The sequence below is a fragment of the Erpetoichthys calabaricus genome, chromosome 6 (genome assembly GCF_900747795.2).
Source record: "Erpetoichthys calabaricus chromosome 6, fErpCal1.3, whole genome shotgun sequence".
Classification (NCBI taxonomy): domain Eukaryota; kingdom Metazoa; phylum Chordata; class Cladistia; order Polypteriformes; family Polypteridae; genus Erpetoichthys; species Erpetoichthys calabaricus.
This window is the reverse complement of record NC_041399.2, coordinates 42,206,993-42,233,270: the sequence shown is the minus strand read 5'-3', so window position 1 is coordinate 42,233,270 and position 26,278 is coordinate 42,206,993. Positions and strand designations below refer to the sequence as shown.

The window sequence follows — 26,278 nt, the reverse complement described above, 5'->3', positions numbered from 1 at the left end:
ATGTCATTTCCATTTTAATTTATGAATTGCCCCAACTCTGGTGTTAATTCTGGCAGGGGCTCAGCAAATACTGTGCATTTTTCAATACTCTTATTGAGAATATTTGAGAAAAGCGAGTTATTATTGTTCTTTCAGAAACTAGTAATTGAATGTTCAGCTCTGTCTTTAATTTTAGGATAATAAAGCAATATTCACAAGAATTGATAGCATGTAATTCAACATTACTAGACCTCAGAGTCAATCAGACTGGACTACACTGACAACTTTATTTCTTTCATTTAATCCCCTAATTCCCAGGTGGTAAGACAGGGTACAAAGCAAACAGGAGCAAGTTCAAATTTACTGATAACATTATATAGAATCCAATTGTAAATGTGCCTAGCACAAAAGCAATGCAAGATGGGCATGGCAAACACCTCAAATAACCTGGATTGATAACAGCTCTTCTTGCTAGAAATTTGGGCACCCAATGTGCCTAGATATGACGTGGCTTGTTCAAAGCTTGCATTTCAATTATGCACTGGTCAAGTTTTGGTCAGGTTTAATCTCTAGAGGGACATGGAACCACAGATCCATTTTGCTATAGGATTTATATTTGTGTTGGTCTTGCGCTTTCTTACTACTGTATAACCCTTTTAACTAATGAGATGTTGTAGTTCAAGAGCCAACAGTTTCCCATGTGCATGCCTCATACCTTTAAACTAATCCTGATAATACAAGACTTATCTTCTGAAACTTTCTACCAATCAATGTTATTTTTGTGGCTGGGGAAAAATGTGTCTGTTGGCTGCTGTAAGCCCTAACCTGTGGTTAACACATGAAAGTAGTTAAGGTATCAAGGTAGCCAACCTAATGTTGCTCTTGTGACTGGTTTTAGACAGGGGTGAGCAAATCAAACAATTTGACATTATCTTTAAACTGAACAGTTACATTGGAAATTTCCTCTAGAATACAATAAAGGTTTTCTTAATATAAGCTTTATCATTACAGAGATACAATATATACAGTATAAAATATGAACAAATTATTAGTCAAGAAGCCATAGAAAGTGTTGGGGTACCAGCGGTACCTAGTTTAATCTTGTCTAACAAAGAGAAAAGGCAAAATAAATTGGACAAAAGGGTGCTAAAACAGCCAAAAGGGAAAGTAGAGGCCGTGATCCTGATCACCAGTCCTGTATCCATCCTATCAGTTGCAGTAATTTTCTGGGGAATGAATACCTCCTTCTGGCACTGGGTAGAATTAAAAGATCTGGTACCCCGCAGGCGTGGTGCTTGGTCATGAAGAAGCAGATTTTCCGTCACTCATCTTCCACCTGGCATCCCTCTGACATGTGTATGGAAAAGAATGTTGAGTTAGCAAGACTGCCACTTCTTGACCTGGGGTGGTATTGCTGTTCAGAGTACTGAAGATGTCTACTATTTATGCATGCTTGATTATATGTGTATGAGAAAATTAAAAAACAACAAACACTCAAACACACAGTATTTTCCCATATCAATGTAAATTTTACCTGCATTATTTGTTTGAGAAAGCAGTTTGTGAAGAATATGTTGAAATTTTTCAATGTCTAGTCATCCCATACAGATTGCTAAACTTGTAACTTTATCTTTCTATACTCTGCTTACCAGGATTTTCACTTTAAGTATGTAGAGCTATGGAACTAAAGTGAAACTCCTGTAACTCTGTACAGACTTTCTTTTAATGGAAAGTAGGTCATCCACAGAATGTGCCACAAAATTTTAGTTAGCTGTAAGAGGATCATATGTAAAAATAAAAATTGACGAATTTAGCCCTGCTACCTTAACTGGTTCTTATCATCCTTTCCAGTTAAAACACTGTAGTGAATCATCCTTATAGCACATTTTCCTTGTACTGTCTGTAATCACTGTTGTATTCATTAACCCACAACACCACAAGAGGACTCCATCTTAGAATTACTCCCCTAGCTCACCCATAAGCATGGTCTCACCTGTCTCTCTGTTTGATTCTGCCACTGCTCATTTTCTTTTAAAACATATCCACCTTTGAACTGCCTCTGCTTATTGGTACTAAGTCATCATCTCTCCAGATACTTTTCATTAATTCCAAGTACACTTCTCCTCAACTCCCCTTCACCAAAATGATTCACTTATAAACCCCGAAAGTTAACATTCTTAAGGCCTCCAGGTTGTCTATGGACCTTCTTCACCCTAATGACATAGATGGCTGTGTGCTTCTTTAGTAAAACATGCTTAATGTTTCTGGGGCAGTGAAGAAAATGTGGTTTAAAGGCTGAACATAGTATCACCTCTGGTCTTGAGCCATATACCATCCTCCACATTCTTCAGTTCCTTATTAGAACATATGCTGGTCTCATGAATTGGATCAGTAAGCATCTATGTTTGGTTTACTGTGATATCCTCCTTGCAGTTTCCATACTTGAAGCTAATTTTCCAAATCTGATCATGCTGCTAATAGTACTTGTGGTTCAATGGAGTTATCTGCTAAGAGGATACATTCTGCTTCATCATCTGTAGAGGATCATTGGCAAGTTGTACACTGAGCAGAGACATGACTTAACTGTATGCTCTTCAGTGCTCCAGAAGTCTTAAATTATTAGTTTTTTTATTTCAATGCTCCATAACATCTAACTCCCTTTCTGTTACATTGGTCTGATAAATTAGGCTTCTCAGAATATCAAGAAGCCTCTATTTACTAAGGCTATGAAGGTTCCCCATTGCACTTCTTGCTTGCTTTTATCTACAAAGGCAATAACATGTATAATAACCACCTGAAGCAGTCTCATTAACACGACAGAAAGTTACATTTTGAACCTTGATAGATAATTAAAATTTAACGTGTGTGGCAGACCTAAGAGAGACTGGAAAAAAAAAGTCCAAACACAGTTAAAAATAACTTGAACTTTGCACTTTATTGCCAAGCAACACAGTTGTTTAATTTATCTTGATGTTACATCCATGGATAAAACACAAATTAAATACAATACGCAATATGAGACACAATAACATAATGCAATAGTAAATGATAAAATATTAAGAAAAAACACAAATATATAGAATAATATGAAAATGCCGAATTGCCAAGTAAAACTAATTAACTAACTAAACTAAATAATAATATGTTAACAATAAATGTCATTATTTGAAGACTAAAGTCATCTACCAAACCCGCTATGTACAGTATATACTGTATACATGTATCTATATATATCTATATCATACAGTACTTCAATGTATATATATGTATATATCATACATATATAGCTATTTTAAGCAAGTGGTTTTGCTTTACTTTCACTTTTTTTGCTATTTTTGTTCTTGTTTATTAAAAAAAAATGTTGCGAAGATTCCTTGTGGACTTACTGCATCCAGCCCTGCAAGCGGTCCCCCAATTTGCAGGGAAATCATGGGGGTTGGTGGCAGGATTGGCACTCCGAGACGACAGAAAGAGACCTTTTTGGTCTCCGCGAGAGTAGCTCTGCTGCAGTAGCCCATAGGAAGGCTGCTCGCATCATGAAGGGGATGGGGAAAGCCCTCGGGAGCCCCATCCACAGAAGAGTTGAAACCGTTGGAGAGTCAATGGGGTTAGGTCTGTTTGAGTGATCAGAACTGGTGTGGTGCTGAGGCATTGCCCGCTGCAAGACAGCACTTGGATCACAATTTGTGGTGGCCCATATGGGTAGGCGAATGGAAAGTCTTGTCTCTCTGGCAAGATGATAATCTTCCTCTGCTGTCGGAGGAGCTGCATAAACTCCACATTTCAGTGGTGGCACTCTTTGAGGTGCGAAGACCTAGGACTGGCCAGATCTCTGTAGGTGGATACACCTTTTATTGGTCTGGTCGCTCTGATGGCTGTCATACTCGGGGAGTAGCTGTTGCTGTAGCGGATTGGCTTCTTCCAATGGTGTCCGATGTCACTCCTTTCAACGAGTGCATTATGAGACTCAGATTACGGCACTCCCTGGGTGCCTTGTCTTGTTTAGGTGTATGCTCTGACTACGGTGAGTGATGTCTAAGTGAGGGAGACATTTTATTTGCAACTTCGCTCGGTGGTTGATGGGTGCCCACAAGGTGACACTCCTCTGGTCATGGGTGACGTCAGTGCAGCCTCTGGCAGCCTATGAGGATTGTCTAGGTCCTCATGAGTCTGGTGACCGTGGTGAAAGTGGCTCCATATTCCTCGACTTTGCAAAAGGTCAAGGGCTACGAATCGCTGGATACTGGTTCCAGCACCCTGAGCCACAGCGTTGGACTTGGTACTCCAAAACTGGTGTTGCGGTGAAGGAGATCGATCACATCCTCGTGGGCAGATGCTGAAGGCTCTTGCAAAACTGCAGGGTCTACAGAAATGCCCAGTTTGTGAATTCTGACCACAAACTTGTTGTTGCAACTCTTAGGATCCAGCTTAGGTCCAGTAGGTTACCACCTACTAGGAAAATGAGCATGGACTTGGCCAGACTCCTAGACCAGGCTGTTCCTAACGAGTTTGCACACAGTTTGTGTGAGGAATTTGCGGATTTGGGTGCGACTGCCAATCCTAATGTGATGTGACAAGACCCTGAAGGTTGCTGAGGGTTGTGTTGGTGTAACCGGTGTTCCCAGAAGGAGGTGTTGCATCTCACAAGGCACCCTGGATATCACTGAGAGGAGTCGCAGCACATGGCTCAAAGGCAACTCTGGTCTGTACCGCGAACTGAGAAGGATGGCTGCGAGGACTCTGAGGACAGACAAGGAAGCATTTGTTAGAGGAATCTGTGAGCAAGTGACACACCATCTGTGGTCTAGTGACCCACGTCCTGCTTACAGAGGAATCGAAGCATTACACACATCCGAAGCTGTTCCTCGGAGAGTTGCAGTCAGAGTGGCTGATGGAACGGTCCTTATGGATGCCACTGCAGTTGTGACCCACTGGGCTGGCTACTTTCAGCAACTGTTCAAATTTGATCCTCCGGCTAGGACATTGGATATCTCTGGGTCCATGATTCTTGAGGCTGAACCTCCAATTAGCTGTGAACCACCCGATCTCACTGAACCAGCTGAGGGGAGGAAAGGCTGCAGTGATCTGTGGTATCTGGGGTGAACTTCTCCAGGCTGGTGGTAAGGCTGTCCTCCGGGCATTGGAAGCAATCTTTGTTTCCTTTTGGGAGACTGGCATCATCCCAACTCACTGGAAAGCGGTACTTGTCGGCCATATCTGGAAAGGGAATTGTGATCACCTGGACTGCGGCAACTATAGGGGGATAACATTGCTCTAGGTGCCAGGTAAGGTCCTTGCTATGGTCATCCTCAATAGGATCCGTGATCACTTGCTCACCTACCAGCAACCGGAACAGTCTAGTTTTATGCCTAAGAAGTCTACCTTTGACCGCATCCTGGCATTGAGGGTTCTCATGGAGCGCAAATGCGAATATCGGCAGAGTTTCTTTGCAGTCTTTTTCGATTTTCGCAAAGTGTTCGACTCAGTTTATCGAGCTGCCCTGTGGGACATCCTGAGGGTTTGCGGGATCCCCTCGAGGTTGCTGGATATCATGAGCAGCCTGTACATGGGTATTGTGAGTGCTGTGTATAGTGGAGGCAGAACCTCTGTGTTTTTCCCATAGATTCTGGGGAGGGTCAGTTACGGCACTACGGCCATGTGGCGCGTTTCCCCCAGGGTGATCCGGCTCGTAGGATCCTACTGTTGGGGATGCGAGTGGGTGGACCAGGCAAAGGGGTCACCTGGCTGTGGCAGATAGAGGGTCATTTCCACAGGGTGGGACTGGACCGCGTGTCTGCCTGGGGATTTGCCAACTGGGATCCTGAGCTGTTTCTTCATGTGGTGGGTGCGGCAACACACTGTACCAGTGCATGCTCCCCAAGTTGACTTGACTTGACTTACATCACAAGTCAGTTTTTGCAAGTTTTTTTGTAGTTGTCCATTCCCAAGAGGCATTATGATATATTTTGAGACATTTAGAGTAATTTTAAATTTCAAAGCCTTCAAAATATTTCAACGTTTTCCATTTTCGAGGCCTGGAGAGTCTGGGAGCCTGCCTGTGGGATTGGAGGGTCAGGCTGCTTCAGGTGAGGCCTATTTTAGGCAGGTTAGGGAAGGCCCTAGCCTGGTTTTGAGAGTCTTTTAGAAACCTTACATCTTTTTTTCTGTGAAGCAGGGTAATTGATGTACAATTCCGTGCACTGGTTTGATTGCTGACAGGGAGAACACTAAATTAGACTGAGCAGAATCACAAAAAGAGGGCAAAGCATCAGGAGAGCACTGCGAAGTAAGGACTGAGTGTAAAGAGTGAGGAGAGTGCTATGGAAGAATGAAGCAGAATAGCAAGTGTCAGGAGAGTGATTGAGGAAAAAGCATCAGTGAGCTGAACAGTAGGACCAGTGATTAGCAGGAGAGCACAAAGTTAGCAGAGAACAATGAGTGGGATAAAGAATAATGAACAAGAGTGATGTTCTGGAGGTGGGAAGCCATAGTGAGGTGCTTGGATCTGCTAATCTATTTACAAGAAGCAGTGATGGCAAGATTGATTCTCTGGAGTGCCCATTACTGAATGGAAAGTGGTGTGAGGTTGAGCTGTGTTCGAGCTTAGGACTTTCCTGTGTTTTGTAGGATGAAGAAGCCAGGAGCATGGTAACAGAAGCCATGTCCAAGCAAATTACCTGGGTACATGTCTGGTGGGATCCTGTTGATGCACTGAACTGCAAGTTTGGATTACCTGTGTTGTGTATCTCTCTGTGGAACAAGTGTTCTTAACTGGGAGTGGACCGTTCATTTTAACGTTTATTTATTTATTTATGACTGACTATGGCTGACAGCTTGCTTATGCACTTCATTTTTGCACAATAATACATATACATCTTTGCACTAAGAAAATGTTGTGTCTCCATCCACTTTCCGTAGTCTATCCTTAGTTACAAACTAACAAGATGTGCCAGAACAGTGTCAATGGCTGCAGGGGCATATATTCAGGGGTATTACACTGCTCCATTAGGACAGGCACCTGTCAAAGCCAAGTGTAATTCTAACCAATGCAAAGCTAAGCGCCACCACTGACCGTAATGGTAATTTTCTCTCACATCAATATGCTGATTGACTGTTAAAGGTGCAGACCAGACATATAGAGGACACGTTCAATCCCACACACTGAAACTAGTAACATTATCCTGGACTATTGTAAATTGTGGAATGCCCAGGGTGATGGTTGGTAACCAGCTAGACAAAGTTTTAATTGACAGCTGTCTGTCTTTTTTTCCTTGAATGAATATATATCCCTTGGGATGTATTTTTTCAAGGAGTATGTGTAAACAAATTATCCTAAATAAATATTTTTCACTTTTCCTGAGCCAGTTGGACTAAATATATAATATATTCATGGCTTAACACATTTACATATATTAGCTTTAGGTCTATAAATATATGGTGTTCAGTAGCTTCCTAGAGGAGTTCTGCATTTTAAGTCCCAATTTATGAATTACAAATCATTTAAGAAAAAAAATATTTTTCCCATATTTAAGACAGGATTAATATCTTAATGCAGTAACTTATGCAGGTCTTACACAGCAGATGCTGGTACTTTGCAAGCTGTACCTTACATTTAATGGACTATAGTAATAGTGTCATGGGGAGCTGCAGCCTGTCCTGGAATGACTTGGCAGGTAACATCCTTGGAGGGGATGGTTGTAGGTCATTTTTACTCCGCACAAGTTGCACATTCACTGTGGTACTTTTCACAGTACTGAGTCTCAATTATGCATGCACACATCTGATCAGTTGGTACCTTTCAGTCTGCTTTAAATATCCTTGTCTGCATATGCTGTTCAGTGCTGCCTCTGGTTGAGCAGCCAATTATTTGGGAAAGACAGGTAACAGTTAATTAAATGCCTACTCCTTGTAGACTGCTTGACTTATGTAACAAATTATAATTATATATGATACTATAATCAGAAATTGGGCAATTTAAACCAGCAGTGTGTCCTATTGCCTAAGGCATAGCACATTAAACCCAAAGGCAAACCTGTAACTCTATTTAAATAAGTTACTTATTGTGCCTATGTGCCAACTGTTAAAAATATTAATAGACTTGTACCACATCTCAGTCTTGTAAAGCTTCGGGGTATGGAACAACAATATATAAAGTTTTTTTTGTATACTTTATTATTACTAATGATAGTTACAGATTCCTTAAACATTTAAAGTGTGTGTAATCTGTTTACAGCTGTTATAATACAAAGTTAAAACTAACCCCAGCATATCTGTATATTTCTTTCTAGGTACACAAAGATGAAGACTGCTACCAATATCTACATATTTAATTTAGCGGTTGCAGATGCTCTGGTTACTACCACAATGCCCTTTCAGAGTACAGACTATTTGTTAAGTTCATGGCCTTTTGGGGAAGTGGTGTGCAAAATATTTATTTCAATTGATTACTATAACATGTTCACTAGTATTTTTACTTTGACCATGATGAGTGTGGATCGCTATATTGCTGTGTGCCACCCAGTAAAGGCCCTTGATTTTCGCACTCCACTTAAAGCAAAGGTAATCAATGTTTGCATATGGATATTGTCATCGGCAGCTGGAATACCTGCTCTCTTACTTGGAAGCACTCAAACTAAAGATGGTAAGTAACTATTATACTTTTTAAGTGAAATTTCTTTTTCCTGTTCACTAGTATGTCAATGAAAAGCTTGTAATGATATACTCGACTGAAAACCAGAAAAGATTCTTATTAGTTGAGTTAAAACATGGTTATACAGTGGATTCAGAAAGTTCTCAGAACCCTTTACTTTCTGCATACTTTATTATGTTGTAGATTTAATTTTAAATCGATAAATGTGCCATTTTTGCTCATTAATCTACACTTAATAACCCATAATGACATTGTAAAAACGTTTTTTCAGTAAGGTTTACAAATGTATTAAAAAATCAAAAGCTGAAATCTTTCATTCATATACATATTTAGACCCTTAATTCATTACTTTGTAGAAACCATTTTGGCAACAAATACAGTTTGAGTAAGTCGTAAGTCTGCACACCTGGATTTGGGCAGATTTTCCCATTCTTCCTGGGTGATCCTTTCAAGCGCCATTAGACAAGACTGTGAAGGGTCTGTAAACTGCCATCTTTGTCTTTCCACAGGTGTTCTATAGGGTTTAAATCTGGGCTTTGGCTGAACCACTCAAGGACAGTCAGAGACCTTTCCCAAAGCCACTCCAATGTTGTCTTGGCTGTATGCTTTGGGTCATTGTCATGCTGAAAGGCGGACCATTGCTCCAGTCTAAAGTTGTGTGCACTCCGGAGCAGATTGTCTACAATTTATTTGGCTGCATTCATCTTTCTCTCAATTATGACCAGTCACCTGGGGCCTCTTGTATAACGCCGTGCGAAGAATTCACACTATAACATGGTGTAAGCACAAAAGCGGGAATGTGCGTACACACAGAAAAATCCAGATGCAGGAATCTGTACGTACGCAAACTACCACGTTCTTCCTCTACATAAATCCCGATCAGCGTGAAAAGTAACACATATGCATGCGCCTTCTGTCCCGTCCCAACTCCTCCCAGAATTACGCCTCTTTGAATATGCAAATCAATATAAATAGCCTTCTGTGAAAAGACAATGGGAAAAGCACATTTGTTGGTTTAAACAGTGGTATAATCAACAACAGGAAGTTGATTGAGTGACAGAGTGTTGGAGAAACTCGAAAGCTCAAGTTCACAAAGTTGCACAGTGCCTGAAATAAAAAAGAAGTTGTCACATATCAAAGTCGCCGTGAAAAAGCGAGTCGTAGCCCACCGTCTGAGTGTCATATGAAAGCTTATTAGGGTACAGACAAAAAAAATAGGCACACAGTGGGAAAAAAGCACGAAATGTCAACTTTAATCTTGAAATTTCCACTTTAATCATGTAGTTTATTTTGCCATTAAAGTAGAACATCATAAACTTCATCTTAAAATAATTTAATTTACTAGTTTCTCAAATCCCATTGTAACTAAAGTAGCACGTTAAATGCTTTGTTCCATATTTGATCTTCTAAGTGCTCTGTGTATGAATCCCTACCTACTTCTTAAACGGGCTTTCTCTTTCTCCGACAGGACACATAATCCATTGCATTCGTGATATTACAGCTCTCTGAATAATTAAAATACTGAGATGTATAAGTGATATCTTTTTCATGATGATAGGAATGAAAGCATGTTATTAAACATGGGAACACGGTGGCGCAGTGCTTGTTCATGTCTCACGCAAGAGGCTTGCTGCGCCATGCGGGACCTTTGATGAAATAATTTATTACAGAAGTACTGTCTCTTTCAAATGTACTAACCTCCAATTCCTGTCCTTACTTTTTTTTCTCCAAATACCTAATCGCCATACAATCAGCTCTGTAATAGACGTGAAGCTATTTGTAAGCTTAGAACGCCGATTCTTCAAATCTTTTAAGGAACATTGAAATATCTTCGTAGTACATGTTTAATTATTCTATCCATCTATCTTTCCAGTGTCGCGTCAGCACCAGCAAGAATACAACGCAATGCAGGAACAATCCCTGAACTAGCTAGCGCTGCGGCACCGTGTCCTCACATGTTTAATTATTAACAATACAGATTATTTAAATGAAGTTAAAGTTTTATCTGTATAATATAATCAACATATTTTGCTGCATTTCATCTTAAAAATGATATCGTCACCATATGTAAATACACGCTTTATAAAGTGGCGCAGGTTGTACAATATTATAACTGTAGTGCAAGTTTACAGTGAGGTAATTGTACTTATAAGTAAACAGTTCTACAAGGAGCACTTGGGACAAGGAGTTCTTGGGATGAAACTTTTTCTAAACCGCGAAGTCCGTACAGGAAAGTCTCTGAAACGTTTTGCCGTGGCTCAGGCAGCGTCTGCATCATGCTGTATACCGATAATTCTCTTTCCAATTAGCTGCTGCTGTGATTCCCCACTCAGATACAGTGATATAAATACTCCGAGTGGTGCAGTGAGAGTAATATGGAAAAAGACGATCTGCTGTGGCAACCCTTAATGGGAGCAGCTGAAAGAAGAAGAAGATGCATTGAGAGTAACAATGCTAAAGCTGTTATGGTATTTGGAATACTATGGCTATTTCCTGGACCATTATATTGCTGCAGGTTAATTACAATCAGATGCATTACACTAATAAACAATATGCAGTTAGTTTCAGTGTATTTATAAAGCCGAGTCAGGAATGTGGATCTAAGAAAGAAAGGGTGACCACACAGGAACAGTAGCACTGCTTTGACGCTGGGTGCCGCCAGTCTGCAAAACCGAGCGGAGAAATTGCGTATGCCAGGGTATGAGGTACCGTGGAAATGTGCGTGGCTTTATGCCAAGTTTAGGTTTTATACATCACGATTTGAGCATGGAAACGTTCGTACGCAACATTTCTGTGCGTACGCACCGTTTAGTGCTTGTATTTCTGCCCAAAGAGTTCAATTTGTCTCATCAGACTAGAGAATTTTTTTTTCATAATGTCTAAGAGTTCAAACAGGCTCTCATATGCCCTTAAATCAAGAGTCGCCTCCATTTAGCCACTTTAATATAACTACCCTGAGTGACTGAGTGCTGCTGAGATGGTTGTCCTTCTGACATGTTCTCCCAACTCTATCAGCAGACTTCTAAAGCTCTGTTTAAGTGACATATGGGTTCTTGGACAACTTAATGACCAAGGCTCTCCTTGTCCAGTTACTCAGGTTTGTCAGAAGGCCAGCTCTAAAAAGAGTCCTGGAGGTTCCAGTCTTCATCAGTTTCACAATTATTGAGGCCATTGTCCTCCTGGGAGCCCTCAAACCTTTAAAAATGGGTTATTCCCCATACCCTGACCTTTGCCTCATCACAATTTCATTGAGGAGGTCATTAGAGAGTGCCTTGAACTGCATGGCTTGGTTTTTGTCCTGACATGCGATCTGAATTGTGGGACTTTATACAATTGGGAGTGCCACTGTAAAGGGTCTGAATACATATATGAATGAAAGATTTTCTGAAAGCATGTTTTCCTTTTATCATTATGAGTGTAGTTTGATGGGCTAAAATGGCAAATGTATTCATTTAAACTAATATCAGTGATATAATAAGATGAACAGAAAATGAAGATGTCTGAATAGTTTCTGAATTAATTTTATATGTCATATTAGAACAATTACCATTCAGTACAACATAACTCAATCTTTACACACCTATCTCTAGTAAAATAAAGTTAAATTTCGAAGGCCCCCAAAGTACTACTTTGTGGGATCAAATTGCATTTAACTGTAGATATTATATGACATATCTCAAATTACTGGAATTTTACTGTTTCTATAACTATAACAGTGTCATCAGAGGCTGAATATAACAGTGTCATCAGAGGCTGAATTTAAGGCTGATTGATTGAAAATTATAATAATCTAAAATAACCCACCAATATCGTATGCCACTTTAAAAAAATGTATACATTTTTATGTTATAGATCAGTGGTTCTCAGTCCTGGTCCTGGGGACCCACTGTAGCTGCAGGTTTGTTCCAACCAACTTCTGTTTTTAATTGCAATGATAGTCTAATGAAGTGATTTGTTATTACCCAGTTTCTGTGTTTTGGAGTCAATGTAAAAATTTGTGAAACTAAGTCTGGTACATTTGTATTATAATGTACTAAGCAGTTAAATGGGAAATGTAGCTTTTACTTTTTAACAATATTTTCATCCTGATTTTCATTGTTCTTTTCCAGGTTTTCTGGTTAATTAATCAAATATCTGGTTAATTAATCCAATATTTACTAATTAGTGGGTCTGACACTAAAGTAGTTGCAGCCCTTCATCACCTGTTGTTTTTTCAGGTGTCTGCTCTGCTTCTTTTTAATTGTCTCTATTAGGATACAACTAAAGAAGCAAACTACTCAGAAAAAGTTCAAAATAATAAAAAAATTAAGCATTTAAAAATACTGAAAAAATAGAAATACTTCTAAATGTTTTGTACATGTAAAAATCATACTATTGTGCTTTTCTGAATGTACAATAAGAGAAGAGAAAAAATACCAGCTAATTAAATGAGATCAGTTATTATCACGGATTGTGAATCTGGTTGGAACAAAAGCCTTCCGCCATAGAGGGTCCCCCAGGACTGAGTTTGAGAACCCCTGTTATAGATTATAAGTCTGCTCAGTAAATATAGTTAGATGTAATATTACTATTTATATTTTAGAATTATATGTGAAATATAAATAGCATTTGAAAACCTTTAAAAAAACATGTTCTTCATGTTATGCAGATTAGGTCAATTAGGTACTAACTCAGTTAAGCATGTCAAACAATAAAATCTGCCGTTAGTGAATACTTGGTATCATAGAACAGAATTGTTTTACATTTCATCTGGTGTCCACAGAGCTGTACTTCATACAATATATTTCAGATGATATCAACTTTCCATTTTTTCATTTCTCTGCCTGAGGCCAAGCCCGAGTCTTTTTCTGCTGAGCTAAGCAAAGTAAATTCTTCCTGTGGCTGATAAAATTGAATTATATACATACACACACATTTCAGCAGTAAAGGGTAAACAATATATCTAGTACAAACATGTATGTCCCTTACAAGTAAAGAAAAACGACACCAGCTACTTAGCAACTATCTCATTTACAATGTTAGTAAAAAATAACCTGCTTAGTAAATGTAACAAATATTGGAGGCATCAGTGGCTATACATTTCACCATTCTATACTGCATTTTATTATAAAAGAACCGGATATTTTGCCTGGCATGCTGTCATGATGTCCAGAAGTATTGGTTAATCAAATACTGAGACAGGGAACCAATTAGTTGATTAGCTTTACTGTTCATTTTAATGCATTACGAACACAGTAAGTCACTTCAGAGGCCAGGTTTTTTATTATTATCTGGATTGAGACTCACTGTTGGGCAGGTTGTCCCACCTCTGACAACATATATCATTCTGCAGAAAAAACATTTGATGGAACATCTAACCTTTAAAAGTGGAAATCTTTACTTAGTGCTAGTGGATGTAAGAAAATTTCCTCCTGACAAAGGTTACATGCTTATATAGGCTAACTAAAGATGATCATCTACCTGAAATTTACACTAGCAATTTTATATAATGTATAGTGCCTATACAAAATAGTCACCCCTTAGACATTTTCACATTTTATTATACAACATTGAATCACAGTAGATTTCATTTGAATTTTTTGACATTTGATCAACAGAAACAGGCTCTTTGATGTCAAAGCAAAAACATCTGAAAATTAATTATAAATATAAAACACAAAATAATGAATTGCATATGTATTCACCATATTCAAGTCAGTTTTTAGTACATGCACCTTTGGTATCCATCACAGCCTTGAGTCTGTATCCATGGGTTCTGTCACATTGGCCCATTTGGACATTGCACGTTCCCCCATTTTCTTCTTTGCAAAACTGCTCTAGCTTTGTCAAGTTGAATGAAGATCATGAGTGAGCAGCCCTTTTCAAGTACAACATCAAATTCTCAATTGGACTAAGTTCTCTGAAGCCATTTCTGTGTAGCTTTAAGGCTTTATGCTTGGGGTTATTGTCCCGCTGGAAAACAAATCATCTCCTAAGGCGCAGAGTATATGAGGTTTCCCTGTATTTTACCCTGTACCTTTACAACACTTCCAGAACCTGCTGCAGAGAAGCATCAACACAGCATGACTCTGTCATCATCATTCTTCATGAAGATGATGGTGTGTTTTTGATAATTTGCAGTCTTTTATATACGCCCAACACGTTGTTTAGTCTGATAAGCCATTCTCATCAGAGCAAAGATTATTAAGTGATTTAGACATTTTCTTGTCTGCATCCCCAGACATCTGCTTTTCAATCACCTTTGAAAGCAGCTGCCTGGAGTGTTCTTTTGTCTTCATCGTGTAGGTAAAACCAATTTACAGTACCAGTGACAATTCAAAAGTGTAAATACTTGTGCAATCAATTATTTTGTGTTTTATTTTTATAATTAATTTAGATCAATTTGTAGAGATATGTTTTCACTTTGACATTGAAGACTCTTTTTCTCTTGATCAGTGTCATAAAGATAAATTAAATCCTCTATGATTTAATATCGTATAACAAAAAAATGTGAAAATGTCCAAGGGGTGAACACTTTTTATACAATATATACTGTATACAGTACTTCTGAATGCTAACTCTAGACAAAGAGTGAGCTACTGGCCAGTGCAGTGGTTAAGAAGTTAGCATTGCTGTGACACACCTGTAAGAGACTGCAAGAGACTCTCAGGTTCATCACTTTCTCCTCATGTCTGTGTGAGCTTTTCCTCCAGGTACTTCAAGTTTTCTACTGTCATTCCAAGGATGTGTGTCAGGTTGATTGGAGACCCTAAACCGGTCTTGTCTGAGTGAATTCATGCAATTGTGTCTTGTGATGCACTGATTTCATATTCAGGGTGCACCTGTTGCCTTCAACTCCCTGTAACCCTGAAAAAAAGCAAATTACAGAAAATGGATATAATTCAATATTTACTAACAACATGGCCATGTGAAACTGGATTTGAATTCTAGCCTGGTCAGTGTCTGTGTAGGTTTACAATTTCCTCCATCAGTCTTGAACTAGTTAAGGCTGAATGTCTCTGTCTGTATGAGCTTGTGATGGCCTGCTTCTCAATCTAAGATTATTTCTAGCCTTTCAAGCAATGATTTACAACAGCCACTGCCCCACTAGTGTTACTAAACTGATCAATAAGGTTTGATAATTGATGAATGGATAAACAAGGAAAAAAGTTATAAATACAACAACATTAAACTATAGCCAATCTGCCGATTGTACCAGTTTTATGAGATACCAAACTTGGATCGATTTTTAGCTTGTACCTTTATTAATGATAGATTGTAAACTAAGGACACATAAAACTTATTGTGAAATTAATTTTATTTTTGTCTGCACTAAATTATAGTTGATTATATATTTTACATAACCTTACAAACTGAGTTTCCAATCTTTGCCTTGTACAGTATGCTGCCTTCTCTTTCAGATTCACAGTAGATCTACCAAAATATGCCCCTGAAATCAGAGTGCAGACAAATTTTGCTTTAATGGAAATGTTAAATTTAGATCTAGTCGTATCTTGTAATTAGATTTAGACTCATGTACAATCATTTCACATTGGAGGAAACAGTGTTTTATCTCTTTATGCAGATATTAATTGTTTTATTTTTTGACAGGTACTACTGAATGTGCTTTACAGTTCCCTGAACCCTACATGTACTGGGACACCCTGATGAAAATTTGTGTTTTTATTTTTGCATTTGTTGTGCCTGTTCTGATCATCACTGTGTGTTACACCCTGATGATTTTGAGACTGAAGAGTGTGCGGCTCCTTTCTGGATCAAGAGAAAAGGACAGAAACTTGCGCCGCATCACAAGACTGGTGTTGGTAGTGGTTGCTGTTTTCATTGTTTGCTGGACACCTATACATATTTTTATTTTAGTAAAGGCCTTAGCAAATGTTCCAGAAACCACTTCCTTGATGGCAGGCTACTTTTTTTGTGTGGCACTTGGCTATACCAATAGCAGCCTCAATCCCATTCTTTACGCATTTCTGGATGAAAACTTTAAAAGGTGTTTCAAAGACTTCTGCTTTCCTCCAAAACTGAAGATAGAAAGGCAAGGTACCAGCAAGGTAAGAAGTACTGTTCATCATCCAGAGGAAAATGTTGGTGGGACTAGCAAACCGGTATGACTAGCAGTGGAAATGTCCTCTTTCAGCCCACATGGAAGAGAAGATTCTCATGATCTTGGTCTTACCCAAATAACTTCAGCAGTTTAAATACAAAACGATTGCTAGAACATGGGTAGCACATGCTCGTAAACTAAGGGATTTTACTGAATTCCTCAAGCTGCACTTTCTAAATTTGAAACATTGCATATTTAAGGAACCAGAAACACCAGAGCATTAATGGTATTTAAAACATGTTTATAATTACTTCTTAATACTCTTAGAACTACATTCTTAACTAGTTGATATTTTTGAATGTATCACTATCTAGTCATGATTACTTTTGACTCCTGTATGAAATCCTTACAGAAAGTTCCTAATTATTGACTGAATTCCACTTCAATTCATCCATCCAAATTTTTCCATCCAGTTCTGTAGTAAAGAAGTTTGTTATAAAATTTACTCCAGCAGAGATCATCAAGTATTACTAGCAGCCTTTCACTTCTACCAGAGCAGAATCTGAAAAAAACTCAGCCTAACTAAATTGAAAAAGCTGCCATTACTGAATGATCAGGCTGATCAGTTCTGTTTAGTCATTCATTCAGTGCCAGTTGTTAACAATTTTTTATTTCTGAATATACACATTCTGATATGTGCCGCGCTTTAAATACATCCCATCTAAGTTGGCTGAACAGTGGAATGGCATTCTATGTTCCTGTTACTGTGTGCTTCTGTTCACCTGCTTATCTAATATGGCAAAACCTCACGGCTGCATTTTTAAGCTGTAGATATTCAATAATTTGGCAGTTAAACTGTTACGGAAATGAAATAGAATACAGCATTAACAATCCATTTCTGGCCTTGCAATAAACTGGTGCCATGCCCAGTGCTGGTTTTCGCCTTGCATCAGATATTTGTTACAAAAGGTCATATAGCCCTGCATGACTCTGTAATGGAATAAGCTGGTTCAAATAAAACAAAAAAGGACTGAAAGGTATTCATTGACAATAGATATTATTTTCATAGCCTCTGCTGTCTGTATGGAAGCTGCACATTCTTCTAGTGTACAAGTTGATTTTTCTCCAAGTACTCTAGTTTTCACCTATATAAAAGTGGTGTGTTTGGGTGATTTGTGCCCCTAAAAATTTATAAATTAGTGGCTGCTCAAACTCACAAATCAAAGAGTTTGGTCCTGTCATACCTCCCGTTATGTTAAAGCCAGGGTCAGTACCCAGGTATTTATTGCCTTTTGGGACACCTTTTCTTAAAACATTAAATCTCCTTTTATTAAATCCACAAATTCTTTTCCTGTAGACAACAGTTATAAATTACACCACTTTCAATACACCAGTATTATACACTGTTTATACACTGTGACAGATAAGGGCGCTATCGCTCCCTTGAACCCTTGGACACCACGCCAGACACCAGATAAAAGTCCAATATGAATTTATTTGGACAATAATAAAGTGCACAAAGCACCTACACTCCACAACACTCATAAATCAATAAACACAATAATCAATAATCCTCCACTCCCAGACGCTTAGCCACCCTGCCTCCCAACTCAGCTCATCCGTCTGGGATTTCCCAGAGTCCTTTATAGTCCTTGACCCAGAAGTGCTTCTGAACCCTCAGTCCCTGTGACTTCCTAGCACCTCCGGGTCAGATCAAAAACTCTTCTTTTTCATCCCGGAAGCACGTCATTTCTTCTGTCCATGTGACTGGGACGTACTTCCGGGGTGTAGGGAAAATAGTCCTTACTCCTCCCTGCAGTGTCCTCTGGCGGCCCCCATGGTATCCAGCAGGGCTGTGAATTAAAAGTCCACTGTCCATAATTCCCTGCTGGCATTCGGGGCACTTCCACGCTTAAGGGAGGGCTCTACCTGGCGGCCTGGGGGTATTGGCCGGGATGAATGGCCGGCCATATCCCACAACACTTACCAACCTTTAAGGATATACAGTTCACAGCTGTAATGCACTTGCACACACGACTATAATCTAATAGGTTAGGACTTCACCCGATTATGACTGTCCCTGTAGCTCATTTCTTACAACCATGACTGACCTATCAGAGAGAATTTTTCTTAGCTCTTAGCGAGAAAAAAAAATAAAATGTACAAGCGGAAAAGTGTGCTTAATATACTTTAAGCTATATATATTATAGTTAGTGCCATAAACTAAAAGCAAAATACAGATAGGCCATTTTAATACCATACAGCCTGGATCATCCAGTAGTTCTGAAAGCAGACAAAGATCAACAAAGCCTTTCTTTATGTGCATGTGTGTGTGTCGATTCCAGGTGGCCCATACTTACACAAAGTCTTTGGTCAAGATATTATTTCTGGTTACTTTTCTATGTATCCAGATCATGTTCTTGTCTTATTTCTAATCAGTTCTTTCTGTCTCTGTCTCACTAGCCAGCTCATCTTCTGACTTTTTATTGTTCCCTTACCACTGATGCACATAAAACCTTTCAAGCTTTGGAAGAAGTACTCATTCTTAAACCCATCCTTAAAATTATCATGTCTGTCTTTCTTGCTAGGAGAAGGGCTAAAAAAAATCAAAAGTTTCCCCATCTACGATATTCAGAACTCATAAAACTAAATCCATGCTTCTGACATCAAAGACAGAATATTAAACCATACTCAGTGTTCAAGCACATCACTTTTAATCCATGTTAGAAGCTGCAACTTTGTTCAGTGATGTCGCTTTAAAACCGTGTCAGAAATGGCAGCTTCACAGCCCCCTTCCCATTCACAAATTTTAGATTATAAATTACCACTTAACAGAATTGTATAAAAAAATTGTATAATTATGTATGTATCAGTTTTGGTTTCTATTGTATGTGTGTATGCTTGTATATTGTGAGTGACTCCCGCCACTTGTCAATATTCATTAAGGGACTGCACTTAGCTCTCTAAAGCCCCATGGGAACTGCAGTTCCTGGCTGTACATTCTTTTGGAGTCACTCACTTGCAATGGCCAAGGATACGTGAGGACTCCAAGAATATCCAGGGAAGCAGATCAGAATTTCCACATGCCTGCCAAGAGAGAGTCTACCTGGAGTCAGCCCGAGATTCCACTCTAGAGGCTGGCTTTGTCCTACAGTGTGACAAAATGCATTTAGCTTTAAGAGTTTAAAAATATGAGTAATGTTCACAAAATATAGCCCAAACCCCACCAGAGTGAGGATAACAGTAAACCTCCAGCTTGTGGATGAAAGTGCAAAAAAAAGAATCATTACTTTCTGATTTGTGTGAAATAAAACAAAATTCAAATTAAACCAAAAAAAAACAAAAAAAAATGCACACACTCACAATCTTAAGCAAACAAATTCCAAAACAAAACCCATAAGTCAGTATCCCAAAAACAGAAGCATAAAAGTAAAAAGCCAGTAAATACAAACAATCACCAATAACAAAGCAAGATAAACTCACCAGCCACCAAGTGCATACAATGTACTACAAGGGACTGCAATTCCCATGAGCCTTTATAATGCAAAGAGTACTCCCTCCTCAGTGGAGAATGAGAGGTGGCTCTGCCCCTTGGAGAACCACCCTCAACACACAAAACACATGGCAGAATAAGCATCCACACATACAGTAGAAACAAAACAATAAATAAAACTGATAAAAATACATAATAATGCAAACAGTAAAGCATAAATGACATTAACATAAATGATAATAATGAATGGGCAAAAATTTAACAAAAAAGAAAATCAGAAAGGAACTTAGGCATAAGTCAGGGTAGTGATCCTGGCCTAAACATCCATCCATCCATTATCCAACCCGCTATATACTAACTACAAGATCACGGGGGTCTGCTGGAGCCAATCCCAACCAACACAGGGCGCAAGGCAGGAAACAAACCCCGGGCAGGGCGCCAGCTCACCGCAGAGCACACACACACACACACACACACACACACACACACACACACACTAGGGACAATTTTAGAATCGCCAATGCACCTAACCTGCATGTCTTTGGACTGTGGGAGGGAAACCGGAGTACCCAGAGGAAGCCCACACAGACATGGGGAGAACATGCAAACTCCACGCAGGGAGGACCCGGGAAGCGAACCCAGGTCTCCTTACTGCGAGGCAGCAGCGCTATCCACTGCGCCACTGTGCTGCCCGGCCTAAACATAACACCTCCATTGCAGTGGTTAGTAAATGATAAAAGACAGCATACTAGGTTTGAGTCACACGCTTAACTGTGTCTGCATGGGTTTTCCTCTTGGTACTATGGTTTCCTCCAGAGATCCCCAGATAAGTGCATATTAGATTAAATGCTAATTCAATACTGACTTTCACCAAATGAAAAGGCTCTGACCCCTGAAAAGTGAGTAAAGAAGGCTTATGAATGTGAGAAAAATCAATGGATGAATGGAAAATGCAAGGAAAAAGCTAACAGAAAGTCCAGCTGAGATTTTGTTTGGGAAAATTACTGGACAGAAAACTAATGACTTCTGACCAATCCCCAGGTTGAACCAAAAAAAAAATTCATACATTACATATTACATTACATATTGGACAAAATGTTGAGAGAATAAAAATGCTCAACTTCCTTCTGAAATTCAGAAATTAATTTGTAATTTAAGTTAGCAAATACAGTACATATTTTATATATTATTTAAAGGGTTCTATATTTCTCTTCACAGAATATTTTTTATTTGCAAAGAATTACCAGATGATTAATTTATAACTCCTTAACTTTGGATTGAAAAAAAAAATAAGAGCACCCGTTCACTTTAACATAAATACAAGAAATTAACACAATAAACTAATCGCTTAACAGTAAAGAAACAATATAATCCACAACAGCCAGGTTACTGATGAACTCAATTTCTGAACAAAAGCAGTTTGCTGGTTAAAAAAAAAATGAATTCAGTGCTTTTTTTCTGTAAATCACAGGAAGCAAATCAACACCAGAGGCCAACCACTGTGAAATTTTTATATTAATCATACATTCTAGTTAAAATGATTCATTCTTGAGAAACTTCTGATTATTTTACAAAGAGGTAGCTTAGCACATAAAACTTTAAACATTAAACCTGCAAATGCAACACGTCAGTTCAAGTCGTACGATGTAAATGTGCACTGCAATGCATGCATTACATTCAAAATATGCAAAAATCACACCACAGCTAACACTGTCATTTACACACAGTACTCCCTAATAATTTAAATCATCTTTACACCAGAACACTGTAGTCACAGACTCAGCTTTTCTTCATTAATTACAATAAGTGGATGAACTGAAACACCAATAATACGATTGATCAAAGACATTATGATTAGATTCTGATGGACTGCTTTGTACTCAAGTGTGTTATTCTGTACAAAGATTTAGAATTACTACTACCACATAATTGTACAAATGCAAGAATTTATATTAAGTATCAAACAGCCTATAAGGTAAAATGTGTGGCTTTATCCACTCTATTGGTAATGGAACCCCAGATACACAATCTGCAATATGAAAACACCAGTTGCTTCTTATTCCAATTTTCCAAACAAGTCACTAGAAATAACATTTGAGTGGTTAAAATTCACATACTATAAATAGTAAGAACAAACCTATTTCAAATACAGCCATCACTTTGTGTTTACTTTCTTATTCGTTATCAAAATTTCACCTAATTTGCGTGCCAGCCTCATCATGTTCTCCCTTATTCCAAAGAATGTTTGATTAAGTAGCTAAGCTAAATTTCCATGGTGTTAGCAAGTGTGCTTTGCATTGGACTGACTTTCAATGCAGAGATGCTTCATGTTTTGTACACGAGGCTCAGCTGTCTGCAACACGGCAATAGTAAAAGTGGGATCAGCAAATAAATAAAAGGATGAATGCAAGGGGGCATGAATCATAATTTCATCTACGATCAAATCAATCAAAACTGTCATGAAATACTTTATAGTGTGGATGGTACCATATTTTGGTGGTCTGTTTGGTATGTGCAAAGCTGAAAAGAATATTGTAAGAATTTCTGTTTCATATTATGTTAAGTATGCAGTTTAATCTTGTGCAAAACATAACTCATTAAATGTATGAACAATAGCGTAATGCAGAAATTCTATTTGGTTTACTTAGTAATTGTGGCATCATGCTATAAAGCCACTTTATACAGTAATCATAGTGCACATGCAGTCTGTGGGGGGTGAACATATTCTCTCATTTATATGAGACTTCATTTAGCAAATTAAAAAAGAACAACACAACAAAGGGCAGAAGAAAAGAGTATACTGTAAGGGTCAAGTGTTTCGCAAGATGTTATAGGAGAGGACTTAAGAGGTAAAAGTAAAGGAATTACGTTACAACTAATCATGTACTGTATGCATGCAAATACTGAATGAAGTGACTTCCAGATTAATTCTCTAGAGGCTGTTATTTTGCAGTCTTTTTTGTTCACACTGTTGTGTATTTAAAAATGGTGAATAGTTTTTCATCAGCAAGAATAGCTTGAGCATCTGATGTGTCAGTATACTAAGATTGTGAGATGTTACCATAGAAACAGCAGAGTACAATTTGAATGTCATTTAACTATTATATTACTTTACAGTTATTTTTAAAATCACCAATATGACTCGAGGAGCTGCAGTGGTGTAGTGTTTAGCACTTCTGCTTCAAAGATTCAGTGTCCCTATGTTCAGACCTCATGCCTGTTTTTGGATAATTCAACCCCAAAGGTGTGCAAGTTAGGTCAACTAGTTATCATAAATGGCCCTGTTTTTTATTTATTATATAAATAATATTTGGGGATTACGCCTCCTCCAGACCATGTGGGAAGAACTGACCTGGTGGCTTTGGGGACCACGGGAACAGAGCTTAGAAGCTCAACCCTATAGGGGCCCGTGGTCACCACCACAGGGCATCCCAATGCCTTAGGAGCCCTGGCCCTCAGCACTTCCGCCACACCCGCCACACACGGTGGCAAATGCGTGCTGATCCGCGGGGCTTCGTTGACGCGGTTGCAGCAGGGAGAGCTGCCGAGGAGGAGTCACTGCAGCTCAAAAAGCCGCAGTGGCTGCGGATCTGCTCAGAGGCTCGTCACCACACCAGGAGGAGGGGAAGCAAGATGGCCGCGGACCAGAAGTCCCTCCCCGAGACAGGCAAGGGATTGGACGGTGTGTCTTGCATGCCCGCCGATGATTGGATGGAGGTGGGACCAAGGAATTTCCATCCCGAGCTGGGGAAGGACCTGATTGGGCAAGAGGAGAGGCCCCACAGGAAGCAGCCGGTGTGTGTGACTGATTGACAGGTAAGTCCACCGTCGGCTGACCATCTGTGCTTGCTGGCGACTCTGCGCGAGCTGAGGGAGTGCCTCCAGCCCGCAGAGTTGCTATTGCAGATGTTACGTGCCCTTCGAGAGGAATTGGAGAAGCTGGAGAGGAAGACAATGGCGTCCACGACGACGCTGCGAAAGTGGGCAGATCAGCGCGACGTTGGATCGTCCGGCCGGAACTGCACGGAGTGGCAGGTGAGTGGAACCGGCCCTGTAAAGGATAAGGGAGACCCCACCGAAAAGAACCGTGACGTAAGTGATCAGATTCAAGTAGGGGGGGGCTCCAATAGTGGACGAGGCAGTGAGAGCCAATCGCGTGGTGAGGGGGGAGAGAGCGAGAGGGCAGGCAGGACACCGGCTGATGAGTGCCGTGGGTTCTAGTGCCCTACGCCCCAAGCCAGCGACGGTCTCATGCCACTCCACAGGGACGCAGACGGGACATGGTCTATACCTTTCCCATAGGAAGACCCAAACCGTCACAGCGTCCCAGAGAAAGAGAAGGAATCGAAGGAAGAGAGCTGGTTCCTCCGATAAGGGAGGACGTGGGGCTGAGAGCTCACGTCTGGAGAATTGCCACCCTCTGCGGAGGCAGAGGGAAACCCCAAAGTCGGCTGAGGCGACGGGGGCGTGAGAGGTCCCAACCAGAGGGGCACGGAATCCTCGGAGGGGGTGCCAAAGTGGCAAAGGTTGGGGTGCCGGTAGGAGGGGGGAGCGTTGCCTGTGCGGGGCATGGAATGATGCCAGGTGGTGGTGTCCAGGCAGCGCATGCACAAGTAGGACCCACTTCGTGGGAGAGCTGCCCTTGCGGGACAGGCCATTGGCCCCTATGGGTCTCAGCTGGTGGACGGGCAGTGTGGAAAGCAGCTGGGGGTGGCACCCAGCCAGGATGCCCAGAAGGACCGGAAGAGGGATTACGCCTCCTCCAGACCACGAGGGGACGACTGCCCTGGTGGCTTTGGAGACCACGGGAACAGAGCTTAGAAGCTCAACCCTACAGGGGCCCGTGGTCACCGCCGGGGGAGTCCCAATGCCTGAGGAGCCCTGGCCCTCAGCACTTCCGCCACACTCGGAAGTGCTGGGGGGAAGAAGACCAGGGACACCCGGAGTGCTTCTGGGTGTGCAGATGGTACTTCCGCCACACTTGGGAGTGCCGGCAGAAGCTAATAGGGAGGCACCTGGAGAATGTCCAGGTGTGTATAAAAGGGGCCGCCTCCCTCCATTTGATGGCTTGAGTCGGGAGAAAGAGAGACGGAGCTCGGGAGGAGAGGAGTGGAGACGGCCTAAAGTAAGGAAAAGGCATTGTTGAGGCCTGGAATTTGGGGGAGTTTTGGGGTTGTGTGAGCACTTATTTGTAAATAATGTATAATAAACGTGTGTTGGGTGAACCATCGCTGTCTGCCTGTCTGTGTCCGGGCCAGTTTCCACAATATTATATATATATACACAGTGCATCCGGAAAGTATTCACAGCGCATCACTTTTTCCACATTTTGTTATGTTACAGCCTTATTCCAAAATGGATTAAATTCATTTTTTTCCTCAGAATTCTACACACAACACCCCATAATGAAAACGTGAAAAAAGTTTACTTGAGATTTTTGCAAATTTATTAAAAATAAAAAAATTGAGAAAGCACATGTACATATGTATTCACAGCCTTTGCCATGAAGTTCAAAATTGAGCTCAGGTGCATCCTGTTTCCCCTGATCATCCTTGAGATGTTTCTGCAGCTTAATTGGAGTCCACCTGTGGTAAATTCAGTTGGTTGGACATGATTTGGAAAGGCACACACCTGTCTATATAAGGTCCCACAGTTGAGAGTTCATGTCAGAGCACAAACCAACCATGAAGTCAAAGGAATTGTCTGTAGACCTCCGAGACAGGATTGTCTCGAGGCACAAATCTGGGGAAGGTTACAGAAAAATCTCTGCTGCTTTGAAGGTCCCAATGAGCACAGTGACCTCCATCATATGTAAGTGGAAGAAGTTCAAAACCACCAGGACTCTTCCTAGAGCTGGCCGGCCATCTAAACTGAGCGATCGGGGGAGAAGGGCTTTAGTCAGGGAGGTGACCAAGAACCCAATGGTCACTCTGTCAGAGCTCCAGAGGTCCTCTCTGGAGAGAGGAGAACCTTCCAGAAGGACAACCATCTCTGCAGCAATTCGCCAATCAGGCCTTTATGGTAGAGTGGCCAGACAGAAGCCACTCCTTAGTAAAAGGCACATGGCAGCCTGCCTGGAGTTTGCCAAAAGGCACCTGAAGGACTCATCAGACAA

At 40.3% G+C, this 26,278-nt stretch overlaps 1 protein-coding gene across 1 annotated transcript in view; it reads left to right on the top strand.

The window, feature by feature from the left end:
• The window catches only part of oprk1 (opioid receptor, kappa 1), a 56,522-nt gene extending 39,359 nt beyond the window's left edge, over nucleotides 1-17,163 (top strand). The window contains exons 3-4 of the mRNA XM_028804447.2: nucleotides 8,268-8,620; nucleotides 16,220-17,163. Of these exons, the coding sequence (XP_028660280.1) occupies nucleotides 8,268-8,620; nucleotides 16,220-16,737 (871 nt within the window). The 3' untranslated portion in view covers nucleotides 16,738-17,163. The remainder of the gene's footprint in view (nucleotides 1-8,267; nucleotides 8,621-16,219) is intronic.
• The last annotated feature ends 9,115 nt before the right edge of the window (nucleotides 17,164-26,278 follow it).